The sequence below is a fragment of the Rhinolophus sinicus genome, linkage group LG03 (assembly GCF_036562045.2).
Source record: "Rhinolophus sinicus isolate RSC01 linkage group LG03, ASM3656204v1, whole genome shotgun sequence".
NCBI lineage: Eukaryota > Metazoa > Chordata > Mammalia > Chiroptera > Rhinolophidae > Rhinolophus > Rhinolophus sinicus.
In genome coordinates this window covers 193,047,343-193,063,806 of record NC_133753.1, presented here as the reverse complement: position 1 = coordinate 193,063,806, position 16,464 = coordinate 193,047,343, and the positions used below count along the sequence as shown (strand labels likewise).

General features: G+C 41.2%; 1 protein-coding gene across 1 annotated transcript in view; it reads left to right on the top strand.

Annotated features, from left to right (window-relative positions):
• MARCHF6 (membrane associated ring-CH-type finger 6) overlaps positions 1 to 12,744 on the top strand; it is a 61,091-nt gene extending 48,347 nt beyond the window's left edge. The window contains exons 21-26 of the mRNA XM_074329077.1: positions 2,343 to 2,524; positions 3,869 to 4,003; positions 6,253 to 6,342; positions 8,307 to 8,439; positions 9,413 to 9,548; positions 12,337 to 12,744. Coding sequence (XP_074185178.1) covers positions 2,343 to 2,524; positions 3,869 to 4,003; positions 6,253 to 6,342; positions 8,307 to 8,439; positions 9,413 to 9,548; positions 12,337 to 12,427 — 767 coding nt within the window. The 3' untranslated portion in view covers positions 12,428 to 12,744. The remainder of the gene's footprint in view (positions 1 to 2,342; positions 2,525 to 3,868; positions 4,004 to 6,252; positions 6,343 to 8,306; positions 8,440 to 9,412; positions 9,549 to 12,336) is intronic.
• Positions 12,745 to 16,464: the final 3,720 nt, after the last annotated feature.

Genomic DNA, 16,464 nt, shown 5'->3' with positions numbered 1-16,464 from the left:
AACTTTGCTCTTTGGCTCACTACTCATCACAGCTGTTAAATGACAAAGTCTAATTAACCATTGGATGCGATGTATGTAGTAAACATATTGCTGAGAACACTTAATTTGTGAACTTTGGACAGTTTTGCATTTATGGTTTTTATGTTCCATTTTCATGTTTTTACAAATATTAAGAAAAAGTTAATGAAAGAAACCTAGATATAGTACTTGAATTTGGCAATAAAAGTACTTTTAATTTCATTGAAGATTATTAACTAAATATTTCTCTGTTAATCCAGTCCCACCATCTGGTAGAAAGAATTCCATTATGTTTAATAATGGAAATGTTGAGTAGCATCGTGCCATTTAAGGTGGCGAGGATGCTGTTCTCCCATAGGGTACTGTTCTGCAGCTACAATTTATCTGAGGATAAGTTACTGCAAATGAAAGCCTAATCCAGTCCTCTCAAAAACACTTCTAATTAGAAGTATGTGAAGTATGGCATAGAAAGTGGCTTTTACATTTTTAAAAACCAACCAAAGAAACAAAACCCAAAAAAACCCACAAAAAAACGTGGCGTAGAGATATATATAGATATATGAGTATACACACACACACAGCCAAAAACATGTATACAGATTTTAAGAAAGGAAGAAACTGTATTAAAATTGTAATACTCAATATATATCAATAACAAAAGATGAATACAAGTCGTGTGTATACATTTTTTGGCACCCTCGAGATATATATGTAGATAGATATACATACACATAAACACGCACATATATATATACACACACACACATATATGTGTATATATGACACGACATTTCTACAGAATGCGTTGATGATTTTTATATCTTCAAATTAACATGCACGTGTTATGTCATGTAACATTTACATATATTTGTCTTTAAAAATGAAATTTATCTTCTCACCCAAGCTATTTTGTAATGCTGCAAAGAAGTCTGTGCTTGTCAGCATTATATCTTGTAAGACTTGAGAGTTGAGCTGGGTTGTTTGGTTGGAGGCAGTGTGGTTTCAGCAGTTAAGAGCATCAGCTTTGTCATGTAGACAGGAGTTGATATTTTGCCTCCACCCTTGTGTGATCTTGATTGGGTAAGCTTCTACCTGACCCTGGGTTTCTTAATCTTCAAAATGAAGGTAATAGTGGGGGACTGGGTAAAAATAGTGAAAGGATTAAGAAGCACAAATTGATACTTATAAAATAGTCACAGGGATGTAAGTAAGTAACGCATAGGAAATATAGTCAATAATACTGTAATAATGAAATATAGCGCCAGGTGAGTACTGGACTAACCGGAGGGATAATTCATAAATCATATGTCTAACCACTATGCAGTACACCTGAAACTAGTATAAAATAATGCTGAATGTCGGCTGTAACTGAAAAAAAACCCCACAAAAAACCAGGCAGTAGCTACTGTAGAGGTTTGGCGAGGATTGATGAGGTAACATTATGTGAAGTGCTCAAGAGGCGACTGGCCGCTTGTAGGTGCTAGGAAGTAACAGGCAGTTTTGTACTAAGGAGAAGTCAGCTCAGAGAGAAACGCACTGGAGATTTGGGTCTTGCTGTTCTCTTTAGCCTTACTAAGAAGTAACCATGTAAAGAAAGTTACTAAATTAATGCTCTGCAATGAGTTAGGTTTTTTTTTTTGTGAGTATTGTAAATTTATTTGTAGTAACTCTGTGTGAGGCTGTTTCTTAGACAACTTTAAAATCTGTTTCCTAAGTTTCATTATATTTAGATCCTAATTTTTTTCCAAGAAAGTTATGATATTCTCTGGTTATTGTGCATTAAAATGTTACAGTGCCTACTTATTAAAATAAGCTTAATTTTCTGTCTTGACAAACAAGTCAAATGAAAGAAAATGATTCTAAATTATTTGTAATGTTCCTAAATATTAAAAGTATTGTCAGCACAAATAATAGAAGATAAATTCTCTACTTTTGTCCTATTACATGCATAACGATTTCATTTGGTGATAAAAACAGTGAAAACAGCAATTCCCTCAAGGTTTTTTAGTCCCCAAGAACAAGTAATTGGCATGGCAAGTTGGAGTGCGTGTCACGGGAGGGCTTGCTCCTAATGACTTGCTGGGTTTTGGTTGCGTGTTAATCAAATAATTGCATTCTTGAGAGTGTGGGGGTTGGTTGTTTTTTGTTTGTTTGTTTTTTGGGTTTTTTTTCGCTTTTAATGAAGACAGTGATATATCAAAATGTGATATCTTTTGACTAATTATGTAAAATGATTGAAAGTACTAATAGAACAACATTAATACAAAGATTGCAGTTCTCCTTATGTAGTCACGTGTCTCATTTATCAGCTTTTCTGTTTTCAGTATTTGCTGGGCGCTGGTTAATGTCATTTTGGACCGGGACTGCCAAAATCCATGAGCTCTACACCGCTGCTTGTGGTCTCTATGTTTGCTGGCTGACCATAAGGGCAGTGACGGTGCTGGTAGCGTGGATGCCCCAGGGACGCAGAGTGATCTTCCAAAAGGTTAAAGAGTGGTCCCTCATGGTAGGTTTTCCTAAGAAAGACGGATCTTGTCTGACAGGAGTAGTAGATGTTTTTCCAGTCAGTTCTTTAAATCTTTTCACTTTTGTTTCTTTATTATGCTGATAGTGTCGAGAGAGTTGATTTTTTGAATTAGAAGGAATATTGCTCTCAGATAGTAGATTTCTGGTTCTTTGTGAGAACCACAGTCAAATGTATTTGAGAGATAAAAGAAAAATCATGTTATTAAGTGATCCAGTAAGGCTCTTGAGTAAATATAATTAGAAAACTTATTTTGGAGATTGATTATATTTTAAGGAGTAAGATATTCTGTAAAATTTAAAATCAGTTTGTTTAAGTAGAAATTTCCTTTAATGATATTTTTTCTAAAATTTCATTTTCTGATCTGTTTGCATATGTAAAATCTTGACTTCACGATCGAGTCAGTGTTTTTCATATAATTAATTGCTATTTAATCCATAAGATGAGACAACTATATTTAAAATACATAAAGCAGCTAATTTTTTTTATATTGCTGTTCTTCCGTATCATCAAATTGCCATGTAAAGGAGCAAGAAATGTGTCTTCATGCACACCATGTTCGTTTCTTGTTGTTGAAACAAATGTACTCGCTGAGGCTACCTTGGGAAAAGGGGAGGTCATCAGACATTGAGGCCACTTGAAAGACTGATTCCTTTGTCAGGATTTCATAGTGGTTCTTTCATACATCTTTTCTTTTCACTTTGTGTATGCTTTATGTTCATCTGATGCCTCTGTCCAAATTCTAGAGCCGCACTGCCTAATACAGTAGCCATGTGGCCAATGGCCACCATATTGGACAATACAGATATAGGACGTTCCTATTATCATAGCAAGTTCTGTTGGATCACACTATTCTACCAGGAGCCAATTTGATCAGCTTGATCAATTACCTTAATTAGGGCTATGCAGAGCCCTTCTCCTATACCAGTCCACCTCAAGGGTCATAAGCCAGCCTGTGGATGGGTCACCATTGGATCAGGGGCCTGGGGCAATGAGTTGCTTTTTGTAGACAAACAGAAACCTAGTACTGAGAATGAGATTGTGAAAGACAGCACAGCCACCTGGTTAATATATGTAATTAAATTAAATTTCTGTAATTTTATAGCAGTAATGCATGGTAATATGTTTTCATTATGGCTTGAGCTTTTAGTTATATATTCAGATCTCATTTAAACATGAAACATAAAGTGTGTGTAAGTTGTTTTAAGTAATATATTTATTCTGTTAGAGGTCAAACAAGAAAAGTAAACTTTCTGATGGAATGAAGAGCTTGGCTAGAAGTCAGAAAGACTCTCTTTGATGACCTGGCCTCTCGTTTCCTAATAGATCATGAAGACTTTGATAGTTGCAGTGCTGCTGGCGGGAGTTGTCCCACTGCTCCTGGGGCTCCTGTTTGAGCTGGTTATTGTTGCTCCCCTGAGGGTCCCCTTGGATCAGACTCCTCTTTTTTACCCATGGCAGGTAAGTACGTGTCTTTAGTCATGATATGTCTTTATACATTTAGCATCAGAAAAGTCCTTAATTTTTTAAAGTGATTTTAAGCTGTTTGGAAAGACTCCCTAATTTTTTCTGTTGCAGGAATTGTTGTAAAATCAATTAAATAATGCATTTTAATCTATAGCTTTCAAAATATGCAGGTCATATAAGTCTTTTAGACCTTATAGATTAAATTGTCACTCACTATTCACTTAGGATTCACCAATATTTAAAGATACAAACTAACATGTGTTGATCTTTTCACCTTTTAGTTAGGGTACGATATCTTGCTCCTTTGGCTTTCATACTTTAAGGAGTATCTTCTACTTTGCAATAATTACAGCGTGTTATCCCACAAAGTCATAGGGTGTCATCTCAGAAGTCCTACAGCCTCACTTTTCACTGTATTCTACTGGGTACAAGGAAGTCAGAGATGGGCCCAGATTCAGGGAAGGAGATGTAGACCCCCTACCACTCGATGGGAGAAGTATTGGCTGGCATGCTTTGACACCACCACAATGCAGAAGTGAAGATTTGCATGGTGGCAAAGTGTCACCTTACAGATGACTTGATAGTCTCAAAGGGAAACAAACAGCTTTACAGGGAGAGGTCAGATGATGTGCCTTAACCCAGTGGTCACTGCACATCCAGTGCAGTGTGTGTGCAGCACTCAGAGAGCTGAGCTGGCCTGGCACTGCCCCCTAGGCCTCTGTGTTCTCCTGTTGGCATAAACGGTGTCACAGGACATCAGCATTACACAGGGCCCCTCTGACCACGATGGATCAAGGCAACCCCTTCCCCCCCACCCCCCCAGCCCCCGGCCCTGTAATCATGTCTGAACACAGGCAAACGTGAGTATTGTCCAGACCACAAAAATGACCAAATACCCCGTCCTAGCAAACATGGTTGACTGCTGCTTCATAACCAATAGAGTTTCAGCCTCACTCTACCCCTTCTGTAAGATTTATTACAAAACCCAGTTTTAGATTTCCTCTGCTTTCTAATAGCATCTGGCACAGAATAAAGCCTGTTTCCTGAAATCCTCCCCCAGTCACTTCACACAAACCTCAATCCTATAATCCCTTTGTAGCACTCTCAGCACCCCACATTCCTTGTAGGGTGTGTTCTGCTCACTGTAGTGAGTAGCAAGTGCCGCTTATTCGGTTATACGTGTGTTCTCGGTGGTCTTGACAGTACCCAGCATTGTTGCCTTGGAGAATTATCTGAAATGGTCCAGTTTTAAGAATGCTTATATATTGTGACCCTGCAGTTTCACTTTTCAGAATCTGCTGTAAAGAAACATTTACACACGTGCACAAGGAGTCAGAACAAGGCTGTTTCTGCTATTGTGTCATTTTTATAGTGTGAAAAAAATAAGCAGCAACCCAGATGCCCATCAGGAGAGAGTAACTAAATAAATGTGCGAGAGCTTTCTTTAGAATGTAGTGCAGCAGTTTAAAAGGATGGAGTAGAGCTGCATGTTTTCACAGAGATCTGTCTCAGACATGTTTGAGAGGCGTGAAACACAAGTTGCAGACTGATACTTGCAGCATGTGTCCTTAATGTTTGGATAAAACCCTGAACTTTGGAAGCAGAACAGGTTGCTTTTTCACCATTCCTGACTTCGAGCTACCTGCCTTGCCTGCGTCAAGTGGTTGCAGATCTATGGGAGACTGGGCTGTTTGGAATTCTAGCCGTGGTGTGTGTGGTATGTCCTGCCTGTGGGACGAGACTAGAAAGCAGGGGAACTTGAAAGAGCTTGAACCCCAGCGACCGGTGGGCCTCCACAGTGAGGCAGGTGCCTTGCCCAGTGAGGAGCCTGGCGTGGCTGACGGAGTGCAGCACGCCAGAAAGAGCTCTCTGTGAGCCTTCGGGGCAGTTTCTGCAGGCCAGACATGACTCCACAGTCGTACTTTGACAGTCAGCTCAGCTGAAACCGATAAAACAGCTTAATATGTTTTGATGAAATAAAATCATGGCACTGGTTTATTTATTTGCTCCTTGAGATCTTCATTAATGTCCATAAGATATAAGAATGACTTTTGATAGAAACATTGAACTTGAGCTGTTGAGGAAAAACATCCCCTGGATTTTCCAGCATACCTCAGTCTTCTATAAAACTGTTGCTAACCCTGCAGGACTTACGTTTTGAAATGAAATAATTAAGAAAATTTTAAGCTTCTATGTTGTGTATTGCTAATGACACAATCTGCTAAATGCCTTTTATTACCCAGGACTGGGCACTTGGAGTCCTGCACGCCAAAATCATTGCAGCTATAACATTGATGGGTCCTCAGTGGTGGCTGAAAACTGTGATTGAGCAGGTAAGCAAGGCCACTTTTCAGAAAAACGGGGAGTAGTAGTGATGGCATTTAGCTGATGGGACTCATTTTCCTGCTTTTCTGAGTTTTCTGTATTTTCTTTAATGAGCGTATATAACTTTTTTTTTTAAGGAGAAGGCAGTTTGCTCTCTTATCACCATGAGTTTTTATCAACCACTCTTAAGACTTCCCTTATCTGATGGTTAACCAGTAGCTTAAACTACCTAGAACCCTATCTAATGTAAAGGCAAAAATTAGCGTATGTGCCTCTTTTCAGGGCAGCTTGTTATTTTTGATGGATGCTTGTTATTCAGGTTTCTAAACCTACAGTAGAGAAAAAAGTTACTGCTCAAGCAGTAAATAAAAGAACGGGCAGAAAAAAATAATAGATTAAGAAAGCAGAGCTGTTTGGGAATATTCTAGCTATATAGAACCTAAGAGTGTTATAGTATTAAGAAACCATCAGATAGTTTGATCATTGTGGTGACAGCCTTGAGAAAGATAGGTTGTGCTTCTATATCTGATGATAATGCTTGGAAATACGATGATTCATTTTCGGAAGATACCTATCCAAAATAGCCAACATAACAGATTTTGATACTTGTTGAAGTTTTGGTTACCGAGGGCGTGTTCTTTACGTTTTAGTTACCTACAGCATGTTCTCGTGGGCAGTCTTTTTGTCCTTAGGTCAGCACCAGGTAAATAAGGTGGGACAGTTGTGTAGTAGGAAAGACACACCTCCTTTTGATGGATAGGAAATACAGACAGTAGTTTTTAGCACAAGAAAATGGTCAAAAAAATTCCTGTACCTGGAGGTTTGTGGGCCTGGAGAGCCCGGGAATTGCTGTGTGTTGGCCTGCTTGTCCCGTGTGGGCTGATTCTGAAAGTGTGCCCGAGTGAGGTGGCTGTGGGGTGCAGGCAGCACGTCGTCCATGATAGGAGACTCCGCTCTAGAGTCCGCAGGAAAGACTCCTTTGCCCTCGCAAAGGAGTGTGGAGAAAAGGGTTTAATCCCAGTTGGAGGCTATGACGTTGTTGATCTTTGTAATATTTTGCTCTCTGATGCGTTCTTGCCTCAGACATGTGTGTAAGTTTAAATAAAATGGTTGAGTCACTGGGATGCCTTGCTGTGTGAATACACATGCATGTAGGTACCAGGCTTCTCTGGGACCAGAAGCTGCCTCGGGGGTTCAGCCCATTGGCATTCCTACCCGAGTGCTCTGGGTGCTCCTCAGGGAGTGGGCTGAGTTGTCCCAGGGGGGCCTGGGGGCCAGGTGAGGTTCAAGTGCTGGAGGAAAACAAGAACGACACTCTTCCTGTTTTAGCTCCCTTTCCACGCCATTTCTATTTTCCGTTATTCCCGAGGTTTCCCCACTTGCATCCATTCTTTCCTCTGCAGTACTATCTATAGAACTTTCTGGATAAATTGATGGAATTTCTTGAATTTGAAAAAATATTCACTGTAGAAGTCTTTTGTACTAAATTTTTACATAAAATACCTTTTGGGTTGTTAAAATTTGATTTATACAAGGTTTTCAGGAACATGTTTACTGTTTATAATGTTTTCTTACCATATTCAGATAAAATGAATGCAATCTTGAGTAGTAACACTGATCACTCTTACGAAGTTACTTCCAGTTAATGTGGTCTTAAACTAACACTACTGGTGTTGCATAGATTGTGTAGTGCAAGGCTAGTGTAATTATGGTTCTAGATTATGTCTTATTATTTCATCCCTTAGGAGAGTTAGCTGCCAAGTGTAAGGAGGTAAATGCATTTCTTTAGAAACGCATGGGTACCATGTTTAGGTTTGTGTTCCAGAATTTGCCTTGACGTCGAGAAAAATAACCAGTTTGAATCCTTGGGGGCTGGTAGCTTCGGTTCCTTGCAGCTTGGATTCGCAGAGTGCTGTGTTTACCAGGAGGGATGTCTCGTATCCTTGTTCTGATATTTTCCTGTATGTTTCAGGTTTACGCAAATGGCATCCGGAACATTGATCTCCACTACATCATTCGTAAACTGGCAGCGCCTGTGATCTCTGTGCTCTTGCTTTCCCTGTGTGTGCCTTATGTCATAGCGTCTGGCGTCGTTCCTTTACTAGGTGAGTAATGCTGGCTGCGGGGCTTGAGAGAGCACATTTACTGGCTTTGTCTCATTGTTGTCATTTCCAGTATCATAGACTGGCCGGCCCCAAGTGCTTTATTTGTGAATATAAAGCCAGCTCAAACAATGAGCTCAGAATACCATTTTTCTTAGACTTGACCTCAGGGCAAGATTCAGAGGATCCCAAAGCCCTTTGATACAGTTTTTATCTGTAAGCAGGTGAGACCGTATTGACTTGTACTCTGTCCCCCAAATAGGCAGGAACAGATTTCCTTCTCCTGACTATAAGTGCTGTGGTCACATACTTACAAAATTAAACAAAAGTAATATAATTAATTTTTAAAATGTTCTTCAGCATAAAAGGAAAACCAAATTTGTGACACTTCGGCAGCTAGAATTATCAGTTTTGTACTGTGGAACCCTCACAGGACCTTAAACCCAGCTTATGTTCAAAAGTATAAGCACTGCGTTTCCCCCCCAAATCTTTCCCTGGATTTCCTCTGTGACCAGCGTTGTTATCCAACAAGTTGCTTGAGGGTCCTCCATGTCACCTGAGGCTCTCTGCTCTCCACACGCAAATCGTCTCCACGTCCCACTGATCTATCGTCCCTCTGGGACCCATTCTCTCGTCTCCGGCACCCTTACCTGGGCTCTCATTGGCACCGTAATGTCAACAGCCCCCTTTCTGGTTTCCCTGCTCTGACCACTAATTCATTCTCCACACTGCAGCCTGCCATGATGACCTTTCAAAAGGATGAGTCATTGTTTCTCTTTGGTGGCATTTGAAGCATGACCTGCTCCCCCTCTTTCTGTCTCCGGCACCCGTTTGACCTCACTTACTGCCTCACTCCATTTCATCTGCCATGAGTGTCAGCTACGCACCACCAGCCAGCCCCCTCTTTTTACTGAAAGCACATCCGTTCATTCCACTGCCATTCCATACTCACTTAGAGTTTCCTGTGGTTTTACAGGTGTGACTGCGGAAATGCAAAACCTGGTCCACCGGCGGATTTACCCGTTCCTGCTGATGGTCGTGGTGTTGATGGCCGTCCTGTCCTTCCAGGTCCGCCAGTTCAAGCGTCTTTATGAGCATATTAAAAACGACAAGTAAGTCTAGACTTCCATCCGTCTAGCCACTCTTGGTATGATGTCTCATTGCTTCATTTTTGTGTCTACTGTGATAAATCACAGGATGGAAAAGTGCTCAGATTCTGGATGTATTTTGAAGTACAATTAATACGATTTGCTAACAGATTGGCCACAGGATATTATTAGGGACACAGTGGGGCCGAGCGACTGGGAATGTGGAGTTGTCACTTGTGGAAATGGGCAGACTGGGAGAATCTGGTTGGGAGGAGGATCTTCTAGTGCCCATCCCAGGTAGTGTTCAGTCTGTTTTCAAATACATTGATCTGACAGTACACTAACTAGTTGGAGAGAAAAAGAAGCCTGTTAGCGATTAGCAGTACCTGCTAAGCGCTGGCTGCAGTCGGGGCCCAATAAGTTCCTCTGACCACTGCTGAGAGAGACTGCAAAGTACTGCCAAGTGCTGGCGCCCTCTGCTCTGTGGGCACCGACCTGACCTGAGAGTGAGGGCAGCCAGAATAACAGCTTTTGGGGGTCATGGCCATTTGACCATCCATGTCTGTATGGAAGACTGGGTCCTGCCCGGCTTCACTGGTATCTGAGGGAGGAAGTGCGTTTATTGGTGCTGGTTTACCGGGGAGAGTTTATACATGCTACCTTCGCGTCGTTATTAACAGCAGCCCCGTACTCAGTGCCGAGTTCCCCGCTTTGGGCACGATATTATATGGCCACCTTATTTACTCTGAGGACTCGTAAGAGTAATATTTTTAAGAATGACATTTATTAGCGTGTTCACGGCTTCTCCAGAGCATGTACTACTGACGGTAGAAAATACAAGTACACTTTCAGGTGGTCGGAAATTTCTGTCAAACATGAAAGAGGGGGAAGGGACTGCAGTGAGGAAAGTCAGGTTTTCTCACTTCCCTTTTTTTGGCAGAGGAGTAGATCCTGCAGACAGAAAGGCAAACGAGACAGGCCCTTGGGAGCTTTCTGCTGCTTTCTTCTTCACACCTGTCACCTGTCCTTCCCAGGCTTCATCAGTGAGCCTTTCCTACCCATCTCATTTCTTACCACTTTCTGCTCTTGTCCTGCAGCCCAATATACTCTCTGACCCTTCCCCACGTGCTCCTTCATGCAGGAAACTATTGCACTGCAGACTCTGTTGAGGGCCCATTTTGTTTGCCTTTGCACATCTGCCCTCCAGCAGTATTTGGTCCATGTGGGAGGGGCTGGGTGAGCGTGTGTGCCTGCGTGGTGGGCTGGGGTGACAGAGAGTCTCGTTTTTCTGCCACTGAGTTACTTTTTGGTCCTGGGCAAGTCAATTAAATCACCTTTCTCTCTGCTTTTTATTGCATTTTCATTGCCACAGTGCTAACCCCATTCTTGGCATATCTTGATATGTTTTATGATTATGTGTTTCAGGTATATATTATGTGTATATATTATGTTACATGTTGCTCAGTTGTCATTATTTAAAACGTACAAAATCCTCATCGTTTAAAAAAACACTGCTTGGCTGGAAAACAGTGGGGGTCAGGAATGTTTAACTTTAGGAAAAGTATTAGTGAGACAAAAAGGGTTAGACAGTGAGAGCATGGATGAAGAAGCAGTAGGATTAGAGAAATGTTTTAAAAGGTGAACTTGGCACAAACTGCTAAAATAGCTCGTCAGGCTTATGTGTGTTGACAAAAAAGGGATAGATGAAAGTTGGTGAAAAGGAAAAGTTACCACACTGAGCCCCTCAACACGTGCCAGGCGTTTGTATGCTTCCTGTTTCTCACAGCAGTCATGGGGCACAGGCCGTGTTCTCCTTTCATTGATGAGTGAGCTGGGTCTCGGAGAACTCCGGCCCTGGCCACCCTGGTGCACAGGTCCCCCGCTCCCACTCTTAGACCCGGTGTGCCAGGTCTTACCGGGCGCTCCTTGCTCTGCATCCATCCTTCCGAGGCACCCCTGTGCCCCGATCTTCTCTAGTTCACTGCCATCGGCTTTGTCACCCACTGCCCTCCCGGGGTCAAGCTCCAGGCCATTCCCCCATTTCACGTCACTGCTTTTCCTTTGCAACTCCTGCCATTGTCATGGGATCCTGGTGTCCTGGGGGCAGACCTTCAGTCTTGTCATTTCAGCCACAATGGCTTCTGTCTCTGTTCCTGCGGTCCTGCGTTCTTTGCCCTAACTGTGTCATCACATCCCCTGAGTTCGGAGCCCTTCGTATTCTGTTCTTGGACCGTGACCCCTACCTTGCTCACTCGTGAACACTCACTCCTCTGCGGTCTCTCTTTGACCTCACTGAAATCTGTCCTTTGATTTCTCCCCTTTTCTCTAGAACTAGAGCTGTTCAGGTCCGACTGAAAAGAGTAGGCTAGGTCCTGTCTTCCCAGCTTTCTGATAATGTACTTCTAGACCATTCCTTCAGATCTGTCCACTAGGCTGTTTCATAAAATACAGTCCATGCCGGTAAATCCCGGGCATAAGCTTGCTCTGCCTTGCCCTCCTCTGGCCTCTGAGTGTCTCAGTTCACGAGAAGCCCTGACCTGCGGACACTGCACACAGCCGAGGCCTCGTGACCTTCGCTGCTCACGTACCTTCCCCCTCCCCCCCCGCCTTCCTCGCTGTAAGTGCCGCTTTCGCACCTTTGGCAGGTGTCCATTCTAGACTCCCCTTCTGCCTGCCTAACCATGGAACGGTTTTAAGTAGAAGTGAAGTGATCTGATGCGCATTCTAAAACAAGTGTCACCGCGGCTCGTAGGAAGAGTGTTTTCATATGTAGGATCATATAAGAGAGTAACCACCTGCTTTTACAACCCAGGTACCTCGTGGGCCAGCGCCTTGTGAACTATGAACGGAAATCGGGCAAACAAGGCACATCTACGCCACCTCCGCAGTCGTCCCAAGAATAAAGTGCTGTCTCAGCCACCTGACCTTCCCCTTGCCTCTCCGTGTCCTTTTTTGTGGACTTCTCTCTTTGGAGATTCCCCCCCGTGATCTCCCAGCATTGTTTTTAAGTTAAATGTATTTGACTTGTGTTCTCAGCATTCGGAGAGCAGCCCTTTCAGCTCTGCTGCCCGTCCGCACCTTCTGACCTCGCCGCTGCCTGAGGTCTGTACATGTGTAAATAGGAGCTCCTGGATACCCCCAAGCCTTGGATTAAACAGAATGTGCATTGTACATCTTTAAACAAATGTATATTAATTTATTAAATCTAGTTGTCACTTTATTTTGGACCTGCTGTGATCTTGACAGGAAACGTGCCGCAGAACCACAGTGCAGAGGCGACACTTGTAACGACGTCCTGGGACACAGTGTCACGTGTCCCTAGCAGTTCTTACTAAGTAAACTGTATGTTCTGTCTGTCTTGGCTGTTGAGCCTTTACCAAGAACAGAAAAGGAGACAAATAGAAGCCAGCAGTGGAGTGTCTGTGGTAAGAAAACATGAACTTTGTGCTTCACTGTCAGTCATTTCTGGAAGTTGTTTTGTATAACACCAAAGCTGTTGTACATTTTTTACTGCCTGATTTTTTTTCATGTGTCTGTGTTTGTAATATTGTATAGTATCTTGTGCTAGGTGAGGAAATTATTTTTAATTTTGATAATTTAATATTCCTAGTGATGAGCATTGGGAGTTGGGTGTTTGTGCTTGTTGGGGGCATGCCTATACTTAGAGGGAAAAAAGTCTAAAAGATTTTCATTAGTCCCCCCACCTCCCTTTTTCCTACACACAGCTCTCTTTTTTTCCTTTTTGGCAGCAGTGGCCACAAGTCATGCAGGAGCGTAAGTCTTACAGAATAATGTCACCAATGACACTGCATCTTACTGGAATTAGAACATACTGAGATAGTCACTAAATGTAGATGTATGTGGTTTGTGGTCTTAGATTGACAGCATTAGAAGAGTCTGGTGAGAACACCTACTCCTTCTGGGTAGTGCATCATTTTGTGAGGATCAGCTTTTCCATGAGTAAATCCCAAAGTTTCCAAAGCTTTCTGTTTACAGAATAAAACTACAAATAAAACCAACTTGATTCATTCATCCAGAAGGAACCTGGCTGAGCTGGCCTTTTAACATAAGAGTGCAAAATGCGTTTTACACCCTGTAAAATCTCAGAGAACTGAACACTTACAAACTTGGTTTTCCCTTACAACCAAAGCTTCAAGTTAGAACTTTAGAGACCTAGAACGGTTGGACACACCATCCAAGTATTTATGGCAACAGTATATTATAAGGGTAGCGTATGTTCGTTAATGATAACCTAAAAGTTCTCAGAGAAAATAGGTCTTCAGAAACTGTACAAGGATTTCCGTATAGTATTAAAACCCATAAACTCAAATCTGAAGATTTTTTAAATATGAAAGTCAGCCAAACATGCTACTAAAATCAAAGCAACATGTTGTGGTTGTTTTATAGTTCAATGAGTTTTCCCAAAGTGGTGATTACTTTAAAATATATTTTAAAACATCAGTATCAAATAAAAGCTTGACATAGGATTCAGTGTTACACTTTTTGGCACTTTGTAGTAGGCCTTTCTCTTGTATTGAAACAAGGATTTTGCAAGCCCTACCTTCACTTAGAAATTTAGTCCAACTATAAAAAATTAGGAGTATTTTAAAATGTAATGCCACCTGTCATGGTATATGTCTATATAAGTTATTCTCTTTGGGAGAAACATACTCTCAAATTGGGCATATAACTTGACTATATCAATTTAGGTTTTTGAAAAAATTTTTCAGGGAATTTGTAGATCTTATATAAAAAGTCATTGGAACACATTTATCTGTTTTACCAGAAGGACAGAGGCAGAGGATGCAAAAGATTAAAAATTGTTATTCTGCAAAATTTTAAATCTTATCAGATATTTTGTAAAATATATATATATATATATATACACACACATACATATATATATATATGTATGTATGTGCGTGTGTATATATATATGTATATATATGTGTATATATACATATATATATACATATATATATATGTGAATGGCCAAAATGTTGCCCTCCATTTCACTTGCAGATAACTTGATCTTGTCTTACGTAATGATTTTCCCTGTTTTCCATTTGTGCTTTGTCCTGTTGTTTTTATGAATACTTCCATAAGGAAAGCATCTGCTGGCATACTCTTTACTTGGGTAGCATCAAGATTTTATTAACCAATGGTCTTATAAATATTTAAAATCTCTAGTTCAGAAAGTGTTAGTGTTGCTGCCCTTCATGTAGAATTTAAAAAAAAATAATAGTGTTGTTTTGCTTCATTTTACATTGGGCTAAAACAGTCTTCAAGGAAAAGTTAATTAGCAAAGACCTTTTTGCTTTATTTTTACTGTTTATAAGTTGAAGACAAATCAACATTTAGGTTTAGATTAACATGACCAGTTACCAAACGGTCATAGTATGAGGTGTGCAGTTGTTCACTTTTAGCAAATTATGTTTGATTTTTAAACTATTAAGTACTAATAGTTGAGGTGAAAACTGAAGAAAAATGCCAATGTGAAGTTTGTGTATCGCTAGCTTTAAAAAAGCTCTGTGTTTTTAGGTGATCTTCCCTGTTAGTTCCCTGGAGAAACAGTGGGGACTGGACGTCTCAATTCCAGATGTAAACAAAGAGTAATTTTTATTTCAACATTTAATATAACTTATTACTGTGGATTCTTGTCTTGTGTTTTTTCTTCCCCTTATTCAAGTAATAGAGAATAACTTTTTCTCAAATGATTTGATCTTAGATATGTCATTTCTGTATTTGCACAATGCCATTATTAAAAGTGTAATTCTTAAATGTAGGTTGAATTGATTACTTTTTAAAACAATGCAAAGGAGTACTGGACATTTCTACATTGTATTGCGTTTACACACACACACACACACACACACACACACAGTAGCTAGCACCAGTATACAAACATCTCTCTTTTTTTTTTTTAATAATTTTTTTATTGGGGGACAGTGTTTTTTTTTTCCCCGGGCCCATCAGTTCCCTGTCAAGTCATTGTTTTCAATCTAGTTGTGGGGGGCACAGCTCAGCTCCAAGTTAAGTCGTCGTTTGTTTATTTTCAATATAGTTGTGGAGGGAGCAGCTCACTGGCCCATGTGGGAATCGAACCAGGGACCTTGGTGTTACAAGCACTGTGCTCTAACCACTGAGTCAACCGGCCACCCACCGGCAGCTCAGCTCTAAGCTCAAGCCATTCAAACGTGCACTTTCTTAAACTTGACAAGTTAGCTACTTATTCTAATTTTTAAGATTCAGTATTTTAAGCTCTTTACTTACTGTGATAGTTTTTTTACATTGTAAAATTAAATGATTATGTTTAAAATTCTCCTTTAGAATGGTACCTATTCAACTGCAATCAAGAAAAGACCAAAGTAAAATGTCCTAGGGCCGGCCGGTGGCTCAGGTGGTTAGAGCTCCATGCTCCTAACTCCGAAGGCTGCCGGTTCGATTCCCACGTGGGCCAGTGGGCTCTCAACCACAAGGTTGTCAGTTCAATTCCTCAAGTCCCACAAAGGATGGTGGGCTCCACCCCCTGCAACTAAGATTGAACACGGCACTTTGAGCTGAGCTGCCGCTGAGCTCCCGGATGGCTCGGTTGGAATGCATCCTCTCAACCACAAGGTTGCCGGTTCGACTCCTGCAAGGGATGGTGGGCTGTGCCCCCTGCAACTAGAAACGGCAACGGAGCTGAGCTGTGCCCTCCACAACTAAGACTGAAAGGACAACAACTTGAAGCTGAACAGCACCCTCCACAACTAAGATTGAAAGGACAACAACTTGACTTGGAGAAAAGGCCTGGAAGTACACACTGTTCCCCAATAAAGTCCTGTTCCCCTTCCCCAATAAAAATCTTTAAAATAAAATGTCCTATTACTGAAGTATTATTAAAAGCCTCATTTGTGGAGATTCTCTAACTTCCTTCCTGGAGCTTTCTTGTATGTCC